The sequence below is a fragment of the Trichosurus vulpecula genome, chromosome 6, assembly GCF_011100635.1.
Source record: "Trichosurus vulpecula isolate mTriVul1 chromosome 6, mTriVul1.pri, whole genome shotgun sequence".
In the NCBI taxonomy this organism is placed as follows: domain Eukaryota; kingdom Metazoa; phylum Chordata; class Mammalia; order Diprotodontia; family Phalangeridae; genus Trichosurus; species Trichosurus vulpecula.
Window position 1 is genome coordinate 49,094,224 of NC_050578.1, and position 20,891 is coordinate 49,115,114.

At 36.4% G+C, this 20,891-nt stretch overlaps 1 protein-coding gene across 1 annotated transcript in view; it reads right to left on the bottom strand.

Moving 5' to 3' along the window:
- Positions 1-8,520: 8,520 nt before the first annotated feature.
- Positions 8,521-20,891, bottom strand: part of LOC118854098 (cytochrome P450 2U1) — a 41,099-nt gene continuing 28,728 nt past the window's right edge. Inside the window, exons 4-5 of the mRNA XM_036764421.1 lie at positions 13,668-13,835; positions 8,521-9,903 (exon numbers count right to left, since the gene is read on the bottom strand). Of these exons, the coding sequence (XP_036620316.1) occupies positions 9,725-9,903; positions 13,668-13,835 (347 nt within the window). The 3' untranslated portion in view covers positions 8,521-9,724. The remainder of the gene's footprint in view (positions 9,904-13,667; positions 13,836-20,891) is intronic.

Below are 20,891 nucleotides of genomic sequence, written 5' to 3' on the forward strand. Positions count from 1 at the left end.
AAGATGTCTTTAGGAGGGGCAGCTAGGTTGCGCAGTGAATACAGCACCAGCCCTGGAATCAGAAGGACTAGAGTTCAAATCTGGCCTCAGACAGTTGACACACTTACTAGCTGTGTGACCTTGAGCAAGTCACCTAACCCCAATTGCCCTGCCTTCCCCTTCTCCAAAAAGAAGGTGCCCAGCCCAACCATCTCTTCATTAGAACTTCATTAGACTTCTCCATCACATCTTTGTATTAGGTATATTTCCTTCCTTATCACCTCCCTCTTCAGCTTTTTTGTGTGTGTGTGTGTTTTATCTTCCCCCATTAGACTGGTAGCTCCTTGAAGGCAGGGACTGTTTTAGTATTTGTATCGGCAGCACTTAGCATAGCGCCTGGGACATGGTAGGTGCTTAATGTTTATTGACTGACTGACAGAACCAAGGGAAAACAGTGTCAAGAAAACTTAAAGAGAAGAGAACTGATGTGAAGAAGAGGGTGGGCAGAATCAAAGCCTGCAGAGAGATCAAGGAGGATAAGGATGAAAAATGGACTTTAGATTTAGATTTGGCAACTGAGAGATCTTTAGTAACTTTGGAAAGGGCAGTTTCAGGTAAATGAAATCGAAAGCAAGATTGCAAAGAGTTAATATGAGAGTAAGAAGAAAGGAAGTCAAGGCATAGATTATGGATGGCTTTTCTAGGATGTGTTGCTGCTTCTGTTAGGCAGAAAGTAAGAAGATTTCAGAGCCTTTCAGCTCTTAGAACAATAAAAAAGCTTGGTGGGGGTGGGGTGGGGTGGGGTGGGGTGGAGTGGAGTGGAGTGGAGTGGGGTGGGGTGGTGGAGGGAGTGTATGTTGAATTCCTAAGTCAGAGAAACAGCACACACTCATTCTCTCTCCCTCCCTCCTTGACCTGCCCCCCTCTCTCCCAGATCAAGCCACAATAGACATAGCAATAAAGAAAAAAAAACCCAACCCTGTCTCTACTCTTAAGTATATTTGTTTTTCAAACTTGTAGATAACATAAATAACATTGTTACCTCTTTATTTTCCCATGGTAGGGATGGGAGTAGAATCCTTCCTTGTTCTAGCATATCCTTCCTTGTCTTTCTCTATATAGATAGAAAGAAATTAGGTCTGGGACTTAATTCACACAAGGAGCTCTCAGAGTGAAGAAAGTCCCTTTTCCAGTGCATGCCAGCACCCTCTCTGAGCCCTATACAGGCAAACCTCGTGTTACTAACTTTGTTTCACAGATGTTGCCATTTTTAGAAATTGAAGGTTTGTGGCAACCCTGTATGGAACAAGTCTATCAGTGCCATTTTTTTTTCCAACAGCATGTGCTCCCGTTGTGTCTCTTTGTCACATTTTGCTAATTTTCCCAATATTTCAGATATTTTCATTATTATATCTGTCATGGTGATCTGTGATCAGTGATCTTTGATGCTACTATGTATTGTAGTTGTTTTGAGATGCAAGAGACCAGTCACCAGATAAGATGATGAACTTAATCATAAATGTAGTGTTCTGACTGCTCCATGAAGCAGCCCTTCCCCTGTCTCTCTCCCTCTGCTCAGGCCTATTCCTATTCCTCAAGACACAATATTGAAATTAGGACAGTTAATAACCCTACAGTGGCCTCTAAGTGTTCGAGTGAAAGGAAGAGTCAATAGATGAGGCAGACTTCATTGTTGTCTCATTTTAAGAAATTGCCACAGCCAGCCCAACCTTCAACAACCACCATCCTAATCAGTCAGCAGCCATCAACGGTGAGGCAAGACCTTCCATGAAGCAAAAAGATTATGACTCACTGAAGACTCAGATGATGGTTAGTATTTTTTTAAGCAATAAAGTATTTTTAAATTGTCATGTACATTGCTTTCTTTGGACATGATGCTATTGCACAATTACTAGACTACGGTATAGTGTAAACATATCTTTTATATGTACTAGCAAGCCAAAAAATTCATGCGACTTACTTTATTGCAATATTTGCTTTCTTGCAGTGGTCTGAAACTAAACTCACAATATCTCCGAAGTATGCCTGTAGTCTTAGAGAGTTGCCTAGAGCAGTGGTTCTCAAATTTTTGGTCTCAGGAGTGCTTATACTATTAAAAAAATTTACTGACCCCTCCCCCAAGGGCTTTTCTTTCTATGATTTATTTCTATTGATATTTACTATGTTAGAAATTAAAATGTCATACTATTATTATGAAAATAGTTTTGATCTGGAGGTCTTGGGGAGTCATGTAATTTGAGAAGTGATGTGTATAGGGTCACAAAGCTTGCATTTATCAGAGATAAGACTTGAATTCAGGTCTTCCTAGTTCTAAGGCCATATCTCTATCCACTTGCCACTCTGCTATGCTATAGAGTAATTATTAATTCATCTAAAATATTTTCTTGAATTGGAAATTGAGAGGATTCCCATAAATTGGGGAATGGCTAAATGAGTTGTGGTATATAAATGTAATGGAGTCTGTTGTGCTAGAAGAAATAACAAGCAGGCAGATTTCAGACAAACCTGGAAAGACTTACATGAACTGATACAAAGTGAAGTATGCAGAACCAGGAAAACTTGTACACGGTAACAGCAACATTGTATAATGATCAACTATGGAGGACCTAGCTCTTCTCAGCAATACAATGATCCAAGAAAATTCCAAAGAACTTGTGATGGAAAATGCTATCTACACCCAGAGAAAGAAATGATGGGGTTTGAATACAGTTTCGAAGGATCACCTTTTTTTTTTTTTGGCCTCTCTTATGTATGTATGTATTTATTTATTTTTATTTTACAACATTCAGTTCCACAGGCTTTTGACTTCCAGATTTTCTTGCCCTCCCTTCCCTCCCCCTTCCCTAAGACAGCATGGAATCTGATATAGGCTCTACATATACATTCACATTAAACATATTTTCATATTAGTCATGTTGCAAAGAAGAATTATAACCAATGGAATGAACCACAAGCTATTTTCACCTTCTTTATCTTTTTCATGGTTTTTCCTTTTTGATCTGTTTCTTCTTTCATAATATGACTAAAATGGAAATATGTTTTACATGATTGCACATATATAACCTATATAAAATTCTTGCCTTTTTAGGGGGAGGGGAGGAGAGGGAGAAAATTTGGAACTCAATTTTAAAAAATTAATGGTCAAAATTATCTTTACGTGTAATTGGAAAAAAATAAAATACTATTAAAAGTTAAAATATCTTCATTCTAACCAAGGGGTATACCAGTCAGGGAGAGGCTCTCACTTTCAAGGGAGAGAAAGCAATAGCGCTACCAGATTTCATAAGGCTTGTTTCCCAGTTCTTCTTAGAGCTCCTACTGAGGACAGGTTCAGTTTTTAGATGTGCTACCCAATCATTATTGAGGCTTTAATAGGTATTTTATATTTAAAACTTTTTTAGGTTACACATGTACAATCATGTTAAATATATTTCTACATTAGTCATGTTGTGAAAGAAGAATCAAAACAAAAGGGAAAAACCACAAGAAAGAAAAACAGAAACAAAATGGAAATAGTACTCTTCGGTCTGCATTCAGGCTCCCTAGTTCTTTCTCTGGATGTGGATAGCATTTTCCATCATGAGTCTTTTGAAATTGCCTTAGGTCATTGTATTGCTGAGAAGATGTAAGTCTATTAAAGTCAATCATCACACAATATTGCTCACACAGTTGTATACAATGTTCTCCTGGTTCTGCACTTCATTCAACATCAGTTCATGTAAGTCTTTCCAGGTTTTTCTGAAGTCTGCCTGCTCATTATTTCTTATAGAATAGTATTCCATTACATTCATAGACCACAACTTGTTTAGCTATTTCCCAGTTGATGGGCATCTCCTCAATTTCCAATTTGCCACCACAAAAAGAGCTGCTATAAGTATTTTTGTACATGTGGGTCTTTTTCTTTACAGAATAATAATAAAGAATTATAAATTTATAATTAAATTAATAATTTAAATTTAAATTCATAAATAAATAATAAATCATGAAATTATGTGTATTTTGTAAGCCACCATAGGCAGCTAGTACTGTGGCTATAGTCAGGAAGACCTGAATTCAAATCCTGCCTCAAACACTAGTTCGTTGTGTGACCCTGGGAAAAATCACTTAACCACTTCCTGCCTCAGTTTCCTCATCTACAAAATGGGAATAGTAATAGCCCATTTGAGGATCAAATGAGATATTTGTAAAGCGCTTTACGAACCTTAAAGTTTTAGTAGCAGTAGAAGTAGTAGGAATGCTGACATTTTCCAGTCTTATCTCGTAATACTTTCCTCTGAACACTTGATGATCCAGTCACACAGGACTCTACTCTGTTCCCTCAAAACACCTGTGCCCTGCTCCACCTCCCATGCCTCTGCTGATTCTATGCCTGAATGATTCTCCCTCCCTTCTCTTGGCCTGTTGAATTCCCGGCCCTAGTCTAAGGCCCATCCCAAAGGCCACTTCCTCCATGATTCCTTCTCTATCTCCTTCAGTCAGTGAAGACTTTCTCTCTCAGGCCTCACAGAGGCCTTTCTCATGTAACATTCTGTATTCACCCTTACCTGTGTTTATGCCTTATCTCTCCACTAATTATAAATCTCTATGAAGGCAGGGACTCGTTTTCAGGGAAGTTTTCTCTCTCCCCTTAGGACCCTCAAAGAATAGTGTTCTGCACACAGAGCCTGTTAATAACTGCTGAATAAATGAAAAAATAATGACAAAGCAGAAAAAGTAGTTTATTTTAGAATTCAAAAACCATAAAATGCTTCCTTTTTACAAAGATGATGCAAAAAAGATGGTTTACAAATTCTTTAAGTTCTTATACAAGTAAGTTTTTCAAGTGATTTAGTTTGAGAAATTAAACTTTTGACAAAAATTTCACCTCTGTACTAATTGGCAAAGTCATACAAAGCAGGATATAATAAAGTAGATTAAAAAGTCTTTGGTTAGTAATGATGAAAATTCATGTATAAATTAAGTAAGGAACCTATTCCCGATCCAGAAGGGAAATTAAAAACACACAGAAATATCAACATGGGGCAATAGTTAGGTATACTTTTCAAAGTGCTCTTAATTCATGCATTTATTTCTCCCAAGATCTCTAGGATGATTTCCCTAACTCACTGTCTGTTTTTGCCCAGACCACAGATTGCCCAGGCAGTCAACTCTCAAAGAGGCCTACTGATGCAGATTGGAAGTTCTTTTATAGCCCAAGAGAGTTCCCTGGGGATTTACCCAGGGTCATAGGGCCAGCAATATGTGTTAGAGGAGGGTCCCATGGCTTCTTGGTTCCTTAGCAGGGGTGGGGAACCTGCCACCTCAAGGTCACATATGGCCTTTTAGATCCTTGGGTGTGGCCTTTTGACTGAGTCCAAGTTTTACAGAATAGGAGATTTGTTTTGTGAAGGTTGAATTCAGTCAAAGGGCTGCACTTGAGGACCTAGAGGGCCACATGTGGCCTTGAAACCTCAGGTTCCCCACCCCTGCTAGGGGCTCTTTATCCACTATGCCACACAACCTCAAAAGTCTTTTATCCTAAGAATTTTTCAGTTTTAAGCAAAATATTCAAATCTGAATTAACCTATGTGGCCAATATCTTGAACTAATAGAAGCAAGAAGGGCAGCTAATCCAAAAACCAATTATACTCAAGTCTGGAATGCATTACTTCCATCTCCCCCTCAATAGATTTATTTTCCTATCAACATTTTTATTAAGCTGGCATTACTTTCCATTTTGTGAAGCAATAGACAGTCAGAAAAGGTAGTATGGTATGTATGTTGGATGATGGGGATGACTGGATAAACTCAGGTGGGATTAAAAGGAAACAGAAAACCCAATCGCGAATAAGAGGAGTCTGAATGTTTGACGCCAAGGAGCTGGGGCTCTGGACCCTAATTCCTGCCCAGTTTTAATGTACTGAAGCCTCGATCATTCAGAGCTTCTTCTGTCTTTGTATATCTCAGGGCAGCTGCTGCATTTTTGCCTTTTTCTTCGTAGTTCCCAAAGAATGACAACAGCTAAGGACTGCCTGTCTCCCAGGAGGAAAGTAAAGAATCCTGTTTCTCCACTGGGGAGATAGAATGTACTAGGTACATAGGAACCACGGTTTGATCCCTCCAGAGGTTAAAACCCTATGCCTTACTTGTTTACTTAACCTCCTGAAGTGGTGTTTTGCAACTCTCTAATGATGCACCTTGAAACATCATGTAATGGTGCCCTTTGTTTGCATCTTGTGCTGCTACTAGTCTGTAATCTCCACGAGGGCAGGGATGCCCTCTTAGCTGAACCTCACTTTATTTACAGTGGCATATGATGCACAACAGAGTCCAGCATACAAATGAAACACAAAAGCAGCTCTATGCAATTCAAAGAAATGACATCCATTCAGAGTTATGGCATTTTCAAACAACACAAAGGTCAACCAATGTAACTCTTGCCTTTAAGTAAAGTTAGAATGCTCAATGTCGCATGCCCCAAGTAGGACCCTTGCCTTCTCCAGGCTTAATACTTTCCTCATTCACACTACTGTGGTATCATGCATACAATAAAAGCTTAGGAAAGGTTTTGAATGTATGAATGTAAAACATGGATCTGTTAGAAGTATGAATAATTTCTATTTCAAATCTATTAGTTTATCAGTTAAATAATTAACTAATTAATTAACTAATCAGCATTTCCCATCTTACTTTACTGCTATACCCTAAAGACTTTGAGATCTTTCTTTCTGACTTGTAGCTGAAAGCTGAAAACTTGGTTGTCTCTCTCACTAGCATGTGAGCTTCTCAGCTCTTTTTCTGGTGGCAAAAAATTGGAAATTGAGGGGATGCCCACCAATTAGGAAATGGCTGAATAAGTTGTGGTATGGAATACTGTTGGATAGAATACTGTTGTGCCATAAGAAATGATGAGTAGGGTGCTCTCAGAAAAACCTTAAAAGACTTACATGAACTGATGCAAACTGAAATGAGCAGAACCAGGAGATGATTGTATACAGTAAGAGCAATAATGTACAATGATCACCTGTGAATAACAGCTCTTCTCAGCAATACAGTGATCTAAGACAGTTCTGAAAAATTTATGATGAAAAATTCTATCCACCTTCAGAGAAAGAACTAATTTAGTCTGAATACAGATTGAAGCACACTTTTTTTAAACTTTATTAATTTTTCTTCATGTTGCTGGGTTTGTTTTTGTTTTTTTTTTTGGCCTGTGTTTTCTTTCACAGCATCGCTAATATGTAAATAGGTTTTGCATGACTACACATTTATATTCTATATCAAATTGGAACTCAAAATATAAAAAAGAATGTTAAAATTTGTTTTTACATGTAATTGGAAAAAATAAAATAGAAAAAGAAATTTAAAAAAAAAATGTGAGCTTGAGAGCAGGGGCTGCCTTGTTTGTCTGTGTGTCTCCCCAGCACTTAGCACAATGTTTTGTGCATAGTAAGTGCTTAATACTTAGTATTCATTTCTTTTTTTAATTATTATTTTTTAATTTTAGCTTACAACACTCGGTTCTGCATAATTTTGAGTTCCAGATTTTCTTCCCTCCCTCCCTCCCCAAGATGGCATGGAATCCCATATAACTTCCACGTATAACTTCGCACTGAATTAATTTACACACTAGTCAAGTTGTGGAGAGGAATTATGACCAATGGAATGAATCATGAGAAAGAAGAAACAGGACCAAAAAAAAACAACAACAACCCAAAAACAAAAAGAGAGAAAAAAAAAGGGGGGGGAGGCGAGCATGAAGTGTGCCTCAATCTGCATTCATACTTCATAGTTCTTTCTCTGGATGTAGATAGCATTCTCCATCGTGAGTCCTTTGGAGTTGTCTTTGTACCTTGTGTTGCTGAGAAGAGTATTCATTTCTATATTTGTAATGGAAAAGAGAAAAAAATACTCTGTCTCTTTTGGTGAAGTGCAGAATATTCTCCATAAACCTTTTTTGCCCTCCACAATGAAAATGAAACATAGGAATTTGATTCTAAGGATTTTGCTTACCACCTGGGCTGGTTGACTAGAATACAACAGTAGCTTTTCCCTTTAGTTGCACTGAAAGAAAGAAATTGGCCATTTTTCTAACGTTCAACAAAGAATATTAAATACAAGTTAGTCCATCTGGCTCAGAGGTTCTTAATTGTGCGTGTGTGTGTGTGTGTGTGTGTGTGTGTGTATTCGTGTGTGTGTGTGATGGATCCCTTTGGTAGCCTGGTGAAGCCTATGGACCCCTTCTCAGAAGAATAGTTTTAAATAACTAAACAAAATACACAGGCTTACAAAGATTAGAGAAAATAAAGATTTAAAGTTTTTTCCCATCTAAACTCACAGACTCTGGGGTAAGAATCTCTGGTGTAGGTTCTTTTAAAATATGGCTTTTTTAAAAAAAACCATTTGCCAGGCTCCATGCAGGCAAGATAGGCATGCTTTTTGTGGTTATTGTTTTGTTTTTGGTCTATGATGGTATTCTAAGGAAAGGATGGAGTGCATTGGAAAGAATGAAAAGAGAAAAGGCAAATGGAACAAGTGTGGTGAGATCTGAAACTAGAACCATTCCCAGGTGAATCTTTATTCTCTTCTGGTCAACACCACAGGAAGAAAGCCGACTCAAACACTACAGCCTGTAAACGTACATGAAGCAAAGCTACGTCATCACAAGCAAAACCCAGCAAGGAAGGAATTCTTTGACATAAACACAGCTCTTTCTTCAGTCATGCTTATCAATCATGCATACACTGAGCATTCAGAGGTAGTTACACAAATTTAAACTGTGACTTTCAAATAGATTGTAAAAGTTAAATTTTGAATTTTCCTCTTCAACATGGATATGTATGCTCCCAATGCCCACAAAAAAAGAAAGAAAAAAGAAAAAAAAAGTGAAGTCTGAGATCTAGCCTGATGTAGTTCCAAGTTTTCAAGTCCCAACTGAAATTACTTCTTCACTCCAAAGCTGTAGTTTTTAAAGTATGATCCGGGGACCTTTGGTGGTCCCCAAGACCCTTTCAGGGTATTTGTGAGGTCAAAACTATTTTCAGAAATAGTATTAAGATGTTTTCATTTCTAATATGGTAAATATTGACAGATAATATCCACAGCTCTTTGGGGATTCCTCAGTCATTTTTTTAAGAATGTAAAAGGGGTCCTGAGACCAAAAAGTTTGAGAGCTGCTATTTTAAAGTATACAAGTTTGGATAAAGCGTCCATATTTTGTCACCTGTCATAACCAACCAACAAACAGTAAAGAACTTTGACTCTGCCTTTCAAGAAGCTCCCTACGCTTTCTTGAAAGTTCATTTTAACAAGAAACACCAAATTCTTAATCTTCACCCCTTAGAAATTGTTATTCACATTTTACATATGGGGAAATTGAGGCACAAAGAGGTGATAGAATTGACTTATTAGTCTTGAACAGGATTAAAATCTATGTTTTCTGTTTCCCAGTTCAGAACCTTAGCCAATATCTACTTAAGTAAATTTACAAATATAAATGACTGGACTGATGAAGTCACAGCATGCTTGGGGCATTTCTGTTAGGATTCAGGTATTTTCTGTGAGAGGCAAGTTCCCACTCTTGCCTTTTTTCTATTTTCCATTTCCCCCTAACCTGGACTCGGAACCAGAAATTTGTAAGCCTCAGAATGGTTGCTTGTAACTGTGGAAGGAAGAACCAGCATTTCAGAAGAAATTCACTTTTAAATTGACTTTCTGTTCCACCTTCTCTTCTTGGGTCTTTTCTTCATCTTTTAGAAACAATCACATTAAATGGATGTGGTGATAAAGTCAAGCCGAATCTTCCGGTCATGATGGGCTTTTTGGAGTCCTTAGGTAAAGTAAAGGTGAAGGTCTGCATAAGGCTTACAAACATCAGGAATAATTCCATTTTGGCCAGTTGCTCTCCCATACATACACGCTTTCCTAAAGAGGAGATTAAAAACAAATGAATTGATCAGCAAATTTCAGAAAATCCTGGAAAGACTTGTATGAACTGATGTGAAGCAAAATGAGCAGAACCAGGAAAACATTGTACACAGCATCCACAATATTGTGTGATGATCAACGATGAATGACTCAACTTATCTCAGCAACACAATGATCCAAGACAAGTACAAAGGATTCATGTAGGAAAATGCTATCTATATCCAGATAAAGAACTGATAGACTCTGTATGCAGATTAAAGTATTTTTTTTCACTTACATTATTCCTTTCATGTTTTTTTAAATCTGTTTCTTCTTTCACAACTATGACTAATATGGAATTTTTTTTACACAATAGTACATATATAAACTATATCAAACTGCCTACCATTTTCAGAAGAGTGGAAGGGAGAGAGAAAAATTTGAAATTCAAAACTCTGTGAAAATGAATGCTAAAAATTTTCTTGACATGTAACTGGGGAAAAAATAAAATACTATAAAAATTAATAAAATCACTCCACCCCACCCCAAATAGGGCCAATTTGATCGATGTGAAATTCTTTTTTTTTTTTTTTTTTGAGGAGGAGCATGGAGATTGGGTGTCCCCATCTCACGCAGGCTGCCAGGGCCTCAATTATGTACAGGCCTGAGCCCTACTGGTCACCTTGGGAACTTCACTATATTCTGGTTTTCTTACCTGGGGTGGTTTGTCCTCACTAGCAGCCTGGTCCTGGAGGCTAACCATATTAGTCCTAGACAGTGCAACAGAACCTGATGGGCTTTTAACCTTCCCATAGTTCAGAATTGCTGAACCCAGAATTCGGCTTCCCCAGCAGCAGGGATTACATGCATGCCCTTTCACTCCTTATGGAGCTAGGTGGAATTCTACTCATTTTCAGATGCAGATACAGGCAGGACTCTGTAGTAGAAACATATACAGGGATATCCCTAACTATATATCTGCATCTCTCCATATCAGCATCTATATTTGAATCTCTATTTATATCTATATCAATCTATATCCATATCTATATCTATGTGGACTTTTTGATTTTTTAAAAATATTTCCCAATTTAATTAATTTTCCCTAATATATCAGTTAGTGGATAAAAGTCCACTTTTGTTGTTTTCAGTCATGCCCTACTCTTCTTTACTTCATTTGGGGTTTTCTTGGCAGAGATACTGGAGTGGTTTGTCATTTCCTTCTCCAAAAGTCCACTAGATATAGATATAAATAAATATATCTATCACTGTGGATATAGATATAGACCTGGTCCTATGATTTCTATAATTCAGGGAACTCACAGATGAGGAAACTTTACCAATGCAGGTCAGTACCCTCTAGGCCACTTAAAATTTTAGAGCTCTCCCAGGAGCTGTGGATCCCTGTGGAAACATATTGATTTAGAAAACCACAAATTAACAATATCTATGTTGTATTTTTGTTTATTTGGTAAACATTTTCCAATTACGTTTTAACTTGGCTCCCAAAGTACTTGGAGTGTTGGTCTGGTAGCATGCTTGACAGTTCTGTCTTAGAACATGGAGAGACTGGGATATGCCTTGAGTCACGTAGTTAGTGTGTATGAGAGACTTGGTTTTGAAGGCATCTTCCTATCCACTATGACACACCACTTCTATGCAGCTATGTATTAATAAAAATAATATTTCAGGGGAATATCTTTACCCTTAAGAGTATGATTCATCTGCCACAATATTTGGTGACTTAATTATCTATGGTAATCATGGGTTGGGCAGAGCTGAGGAAAATTATTGGATTGGCAATCAGTATTAGGTGGCACAGGGCAGCTAGGTGGTACAGTGAATACAGTGCTAGGCTTGGAGTCAGGAAGACCTGAGTTCAAAACATTTACTAACTGTGTGATCCTGGGCAAGTCATATAACCCCATTTGCCTCAGTTTCCTCATCTGTAAAATGAGCTGGAGAAAGAAATGGTGACCCATTCTAGTATCTTTGCTAAGAAAACCCCAAATGGGGTCATGAAGAGTTGGACACCCCTGAAAACAACTGAACAAAACTCCGGGGTTTAATTTTTCCTGCCACGTTGACATTTGAGCAATTGACTTAATCTTTCTGGTAGCCATCAGTTACTTCACTTGTTAAATAAAGAGGCAAGGCTGGATGATCTCTTAGCTTCCTGATCTAAACCCAAAGATCGAATTTGGTTGAGGGGGTATGAATTTATCTTTACTGCCCAGCTAGATTTTAGGGGAGTTCCAGAAAAGCTGAGCCAGAGGTAAGCAAGGATTATGTATCAAAGGAAATCTGAGTATGAGAGAGTTGATGTCACAAAATTGACCTGGGGTGAGAAATGGTTTCAAGGGTGTATTTGCTCGGTAGAATTTAGGATACTGATCCCCAGAATGTGACACAGAATCAAAGCAGGATCAGAGAATAAAACTCAGCATAAATGAAATCATCTTTGTGAAATCCTCTGCACAATACCTGGCATAGAGTAGATGATTAATAAACGCTTGTTCTTTTCTCCTCCCCCGCCCCTACATCAGGCCACCACTGTCTTCCCCATGTTTCTCACATTTTCTTTCTGTTTTGGGACCAGATTTGTGATTTTATTGGTGTACAGCAAGGGTGTGAAATAAGGAGCCTGGAGTGCTACCCTAATCAAGTTGAAATGTAATTGGGAAATAGTCGACAAAATAAATAAAAAATACAATAAGACATAGATAATCTTACTTTGTGGTTGTTAAGTCAATATGCAGATGGCAGGGATCCTTAAGTAAAGCTTGGTGGCTGACATTTGGGTTGGACTCTACTTGTAAGGAGAATTACCTTAAGGAAATTCCTTTGACCAGGGCAGAAGATGAGCACTACTCTGTAATGAATGGTCTCAACATAGTCACCTAGGGCTACACCGAGAAGTTTCATTGACTTACCCCAGGATCACACAGCTGGTATGTGTTAAAAGCAAGACTTAAACCAGTTCTTCTTGACATCGAGGCCAGTTTTTTGTCCATTCCCTACACTAAGATGCTTCCCTCAATTTTTATTAGAGAGAATAAAAGCAAGCACATTTGGAAAGCATTTTTTTAAACTGGAGACAAATCATAATTTCTCCAATTTAATACCTTTAGAAGAATATGGACAGGCAGGAGTCAAGGTTTCATCCCTCTCAAAGAGCAACTTGGGCAGAAGGCCAGTGACTGGCTCTAATTCAAGCAGCAGTCTGTGTTTGAGGAACACCATTGAGGCAACCTGGAACATTATTTCTGGGAGTAGAATTGGGGCAGCTACATGGCATGTCATTTACTACACTTTGAAGAAGACTTGAATTTGAATCCTGCCTCATACTTTTATCAGCTGTATGACTCTAGGCAAGTCACTATTCAACCACTCTAAGCCTCAATTTTCTCACCCGTAGAATGGGGATAATAGTGGCTCATAGGTTTGTAGTAAGGATCAAATGAAATGAGATGATAAATGTAAAACACTAAAAAAACCCTTAATATGCTGAATTTTAGTTTTTATTATTAGTAATAGTTTCTAAGTTGAAAATCCATGAAGATAGGTTTGTTTTTAAATGTCAGGATTGATCACAGTAGAGAAGCATTGTCTAAATTACCCATCTTGCACTAACTTGTAGCTTATCAACATTATGGGAACAAAAAAGGGCATTTGAGTTTTATTTTTTTGTTTTTTCTTTACCATCTTGACATGAAATGATTAAAGGCCCTTTGGATCCAACTCCCTTTTGAACAAAGCCAATTTTCCATGGTGGAACTTACCAATCCCAAATGGAATAAAATATTCCTTTTTGATAAGTTTTCCTTCTTTATCAAGAAATCGCTCAGGACAGAAGTTGTCGGGTTGTTCCCATATGGCAGGGTCTCTGTGTACTGACCACAGGTTAGCTATAATCAGAGTGCCCTTAGGGATGGTGTACCCTTGGAGAACTGGAAAACACAAACACACACACACACACACACACACACACACACACACACACACACACACACACCATGCCAGCGTCAGCTCATTGGTCCATAAAAATCTCCAATTTCTTAGAATAATCTTCTTAGTTTCTTAATCTGGTTCTATTTGCCAAAATGAAGCTCATCAATTCCAATGAAACTTAAAAAAACAAATGCAAGAGACGTGCTTGCTTATGTAAGGCTTTATAGGTAAATAACCTTTTCCCTAGGTATATATGTTAGGTAAACGAAAAATCTAGGGGAATAAGTGTAGGTACCTATCAGAAGATCAGGTAATAAACAGTCTCCATATACTGAATTAAATAGTGTCTCAGAGGTACCACCTCACATCTTTGAGAAATCACAAATGCTGAAGGGGACATGGGAAAACTGGGACATTAATGAAATGGTGGTGGAGTTGTCAACTGATCTAACTATTTCTGGAGAATAGTTTGGAGCTATGCCCAAAGGGCTATAAAACTGAGCTATAAAACCTTTAATCCGTCATAACACTATTAGGTCTGGGCTATGAAAAGATCAAAGAAAAAGGAAAGGGACCTACCTATATGTACAAAAATATTTATAACAACTTTTTATGGTGGCAAAGAATTGGAAATTAAGGAAATGCCAGTCAATTAGAGAATGGCTAAACAAGTTGTGGTATATAATTGTGATGGAACATTTTTGTGCTATAAGGAAAGTGGAGGGGTATGGCTTCAGAAAAACCTGGGAAGACTTATATGAACTGATGCAGAACCAAGTGAGCAGAACTAGAACATTGTATACAGCAGTACTGTAACTATGATGAACTGTGAAAGACTTAGCTACTTTGATCAATATAATGATCCAAGACAATTCCAAAGTAGTCAGGATGAAAAATGCTATCCATCTCCAGAGAGAGAAATGATGAACTCTAAGTGCAAATTGTAATTTTCTTACTTTCTCTATTTTTCTTGCTTTTTTGTGACAGGGCTAGTATGGAAAATATGGAAATATGTTTTGCATGATCTCACATGTACAATTAGTATCATATTACTTGCTTTCTCAGTGGGTAGTGAAGGAGTTGGAGGGAGGGAGGAAATTTGGAATTCAAATTTTTTTAAGTGCTTAAGAACAAATAAATAATAATTTTTTGAGAAGTAGAAAAATAAATCGTCCCTCAGAGTTACTACACCCCCTAACAGACTCAGTGAATGATTTAGTCATCCAGTAACATTCAGATATTTAAAGCAACTTATATTTACATAGCATTTTAAGGTTTGCAAAATGCTTTACAAATATCTTGTTTTATCCTCATGATGACCCTAGGAGGTAAATGTTATTATTATCCCTATTTTGCAGAGCAGGAAACTGAGATAGAAAGAGGTTACTTTATTTGCCCAGGGTCACACAGGTAATAAGTGTCTGAGGCTAGATCTGAACTTAGGTCTTCTTGATTTCAGGTCCGCTGACCTATCCACTGTGCCAGTTGGCTAGCTCAGTATTGGAGTGGGAAAGCCTTAGAGTCATGGGATGACAGATTTAGAACTGGAAAAGACCTTAGAGTTGTTTTAGTCCAATCCCTTCATTTTACAGATAAGGAAACCAACACCATAGAGGGTAAATGACTTACCCAAGGTCACATGGTGGGTAAATGGAAGGGGTAATATTTGAACCTAGTTCTCTTGACTCTAGATTTAGCCCTCCTCTCATTGTGTTAGGTATTGAGGTTCCCTGTCACTGGAGCAATTAATCAGTCAATTAATTAACAATTACTTATAAAGTGCTGACTATATACCAGGAACTGTGCTAACTGCTGGGTATACATAGAAAGGCAAAAAAAAAAAAAAAGATCCTGCCCTCAAGAAGTTTCCATTTTAATAGGGAACACAAGATAACTTTAAAGAAGATTCTAGCCATTGAGGAATCTGAGGAATGCCTACTGTAGAAAGTTGCATTTGATATGAATTTGACTATTTATTAGGAACGATGTAAGGGGATAAGGGGAATTTATACACTCTATGAAATCTTGGATAAGATGACCATTAAGGTCCCTTAGATACCGAAGATTCAATAATAGGCTAGAGATGTATTTCCTAGAAATTAAAATATGGAGGGAGGAGGGAATTTCCATATTCTAACAATAAAAATGTATTCTAAAATAGAAGATTGAACTAAGAGTTAGCATTCATGATTAGGGTGGCTGGATTTCCCCTGGTGCCAATTTTTTCCAGAAATGCAAAACTCAAGGGTCATAGATCTAGAATGAGCTAGGTGATACTACGTATAAAAGCGTTAGACTTGGAATCAGGAAGTTCAAATATGACCTCAGACACTCACTAACTGTGTGACCCTAGGCAAATCACTGAACTTCTGTCTGCCTTAATTTCCTCCTTTGTAAATGGGGATAATAATAGTATCTGCCTCATAGGGTTAAAGTAATGAAAAAATGAGATAATATTTATAAAGTACTTTGTAAATCACAAAGTGCGGTATAAATATTAGTTTTTAATATTGTTATTAGAGGCAGAAATGACTATTATTATAATAATTATATTATAAAGTATTATAAATATTATTATATTATTAGTAGATCTGGTAGGAACCTTAGAAGTCAATTAATCCAGACCTTTCATTTTATTTTATTTTTTTAATTTAGTTTATTTTTAATTTATGGAATAAAACAAACATTTCCACGACATAGTATAATAAAAAAGATGACTGCACATGAAATTGCAAATCTGTTATGTACAATTTGCTATTCCTTTTAAATATATAATAAACTTATTGTGTAAATTTCTTTTCTCTTTCCTTTTTTTCCTCCCCACCACCGCCCCCACCGGTGGCTTCCATTAGACACAAATATGTGTGTATATATGTATATACGTGTGTATATATGTATATATGTAAAATTATTCTATACATACTTCTATTTAACAGTTTTTTGATGCAGATAGTTCCATATGTCCTTTGTAGTTAATTTGGATATTTATAATAGTCAAAACTCCTTATTTGCTCAAAGTTGTTCTTAAACTAATATTGCTGTTATTTTATACAACATTCTCTTGGTTCAGTTTATTTTGCTCTTCACTATTTCGTGCAAGTCTATTCATGTTATTCTAAGATCATTGAGCTCATTCTTGCCTTTTTTATTAGATTTTTTAGTTTAAGTTTACAACACTCAGTTCTACATGTTCTTGAGTTTCAAAGTTTCTTCCCTCCCCTCCCCTCTCTCCCCCCCAAGACGGCATGTAGTCTAATATAGATTCTATATGTATACCTTCGCATTAAACTTATTTACACAATGGTCAAGTTGTAAAGAAGAATTATGACCAATGGAAGGACTCATGAGAGAGGAGAAACAAAACCAAAAAAGAAGAGAAAAAAGGAGAGCAAATAATTTGCCTCAATCTGCATTCAGACTCCATAGTTCTTTCTCTGCATTGTAGATAGCTCTCTCCATCATGAGTTCTTTGGAGTTGTCTTTGAATCTTGTATTGCTGAGGAGAGCCAAGTCTTTCAGAGTTAGTCATCACAGAATCAATATATCTGTGGTTGTGTAAAATGGTTCTGCTCCTCTCACTCAGCATAATATCATGTAAGTCTTTCCAGGTTATTATGAAGTCCATATCTTCTCTATTTCTTATAGCACAATAGTATTTCATTACATTCATATACCACAACTTGTTTAGCCATTCCCCAATTGATGGTATCCCCTTGATTTCCAATTCTTTGCTACCACAAAAAGAGCTGCTATAAATATTTTTGTACATACAAGTCCCTTTTCTACTTGTGTGATCACTTTGGGATATAGCCCTAGGAGTGGTATGGCTGGGTCCAAGTCTTTTTTTTCTTTTTGAACCCATTATTTCTTACAGTAGTATTCCATCACAATCATATACCACAACTTGTTTAGCCACTCCCCAAATGACAGGCATCTCCACAAATTCCAGTTCTCCATTAACTCCACTACAAAGAGAGCTGCTATAAGTATTTTAGAACATATAGGTTCTTTTCCTTTTTCCCTAATCATCTTTGGAAATAGACCTAATAGTGGTATTACTGGGTCAGTGGGTATAGGCAGTTTAATAAACCTTTGGGCATAATTCCAAATTGCTCTCCAAAATGGTTGGATCATTTCACAATTCCACTAACAATAAATTAGTTTCCCAATTTTTCCACATCTCCTCCAACATTTGTTACTTTCCTCTTCAATCATTTTAGCCAATCTGATAGGTATAAAAGGTATTTCAAGGTTGTTTTAATTTGCATGTCTCTAATTGATAATGATTTAGAGCATTTTTCAGGTGGCTATAAATTATTTTGATTTCTTCATCAGAAAACTGGCTTTCATATCTTTTGAACATTTATTAATTGGAGAATGACTCGTATTCTTAGAGATTTGAAAAGGTTCTTAATATATTTGAGATATGAGACCTTTATCTAAGAAACTGTCTATAAAATTTCCCTCCTATCCCCTAATTTTCTGTTTTCCTTCGGATGTTGGCTACTGATGTTTATTTCTATGAAAACTTTTTTAAGTTAATGTAATCAAAATTATCCATTTTACATCTCACTCTGTTCTCTATATCTTATTAGTAATAAATTGTTCACCTATCCATAAGTCTAATAAGTAGTATGGTCTATGTTCTTCAAATTTTCTTAATCTCTCTCTTTATATCTAATTCATGCTTCCATTTTGACTTTATCTTGGTAAATGGTGTAAGATAGTAGTCTATGCCCAATTTCTGCCATACTGCTTTCCAGTTTTCTCAACATTTTTTCTTACCAAATAATGAATTCTTATCCAAAAATCTTACGTCTTTACATTTGTCGAATACAAGGTTATTGTATTTGTTTGCTTTCTACTCTGTTCCATTGATCTACCTTTCTATTTCTTAGATAATCCTGAAATATGTCAGTCTTTGTACATGAACTGCTAAGAAAATTCTCTCCAGATAGCTATCATATCTGACTTATCTAAAATTCTATTCAGTTCCTTGACTTTTTTCTTATTTATTTTTTGGTTAGATTTATCTAGTTCTGAGAAGGCAAGATTAAAGTCCCTCACTATTACAGTACCACTATCTATCTCTACTTGTAATTCATTTAACTTTTAAAAATTTAGATGTCAAAATATTTAGTACATATAGGTTCAGTATTGATATTTCTTCATTGTTTATGGTACCTTTTATAAAAATGTAGTTACTCTGATTATTTCTTTTAATTAAATCTATTCTAACCGTACATTTGTCTGAGATCATTATTGCTACCCCTGCCTTTTTGCATCAGCTGAAGCATAATAAATTCTTCTCTAATTCTCCATTTTTACTGTGTATATCATTCATTCTTAAATATTTTTCTTGTAAACAACATATTTTTGGATTCTGATTTTTAAACCATTCTGCTATCCATTTCTGTTTAATGGGTAAATTTATCCCATTCACATTCAAAGTTATAATTACTATTTGTGAATTTCCCTCCATCTTTTTACTCACCGTTGTCCTTCTCAGCCTCTCTTTTTACCCTATCCCTGTTATTTTCTCACCTTATCCTCCTGTTCCTTATTCTACCCACCCCTCTAAGAAGAGTCCCTCCCTTATCTTCTCCCCCACCTTCCTAAATCTTAATTTACCCACCCTTCTAAAAGTCCCTCTCCAATCCTGTTCCCCAGTTCTCTCACCTCTCTAACAAGTCTAGAAGGCACCCTTCCATATGTACACGTTGTTTCCTCTTCAATCCAGATCTGATGAGGGTAAGGTTCCAATATTACTAGCCCTCCACTTCCACCACTTCTTTTGTATCAGTTCTTCCTTTCATGCCCCATTTTTATGAGCTAATTGCTCTTTTTTAGCTTCTTCTACACAATTTTGTTTTTTAGAATCACTGCATCATAAACAACTCAGCCCCAACCTTTCTTTCTTTCAAACTACCCTAGTAATGATGACAGTTTTTAAGAATACTAACATTTTCATATATATATATATGAACAGTTTGACCTCAATAAGTCCCTTATAATTAATCTTTAATGTTTTCCTCATATTTCTTCTGGACCTTTTATATCAAATTTTCCATTGAGTTCTGGTCTCTTTGTTACAAATATCTAATAGTCTTTCAGTTTGTCAAATGTCCATTTTTTTTTCATTCAGGATTATACTCAACTTTGCTGGGTAAGTTATTCTTGGTCACAGCCCTAGCTCTTTTGCTCTTTGAAATATAATGTTCCAAGACCTATGTTCTTTTAGTGTAGAAGCTGCCAGGTCTTGTGAAATCCTGACTGTATCTCCACAGTATTTAAATTGTTTTTTCTTGTTGCTTGCAATATTTTCTCCTTAACCTGAGAGTTTTGAAACTTGGCTATGACATTCATGTAAGTTTTCCTCTTGGGATCTTTTTCAAGTGGTGAACGGTAGATTTTTCTTTATTTCTACTTTATCCTCTTGTTCTAGAACTTCACGACAATTTCCCTTAATCATTTCTTATAATATTGTGTCCAGATTCTTTTTTTGATCATAACTTTCAGGTAGTCCAGCAATTCTTATATTGTCTCTCCTCGATCTGTTCTCCAGATCAATTTTTTTAATGAGATGTTTCACATTCTCTTCTAGTTTTTCGAGTTTTATTATTTCTTGATGTCTTATAATGTCATTCACTTCCTCTTGCCCAATTCTAGTTTTCAAGGAGTTATCTTCTTCCTTAAGATTTTGGACCTCTTTTTCCAATTGGTTAATTTTCTTTTCATAATTTTCTTGGATTTTTTTTCCCCTAACTTTTCCTCGGTCTCTCTTATTTGATTTTTGAATTCCTTCTTAAGTTCTTCCAAGAACTCTTTTTGGGCTTGTGACCATTTGATGTTAGTCTTTGGGGTAGGAGTGGCTTTTTTTCTTTTTTACCTCACTATCTAATTCTGAATATGAAACCAGATCTTCTTTTACATCAAGTAGCTATCTATGGTAGAGTTCTTTTTTCTTTGCTTATTCATTCTTATTTTTTTATTTTATTTTTTGCAGCTTATTATTATAATCAGGTTTTAATCCCAAGTTGTGAGTAATGTTGCCC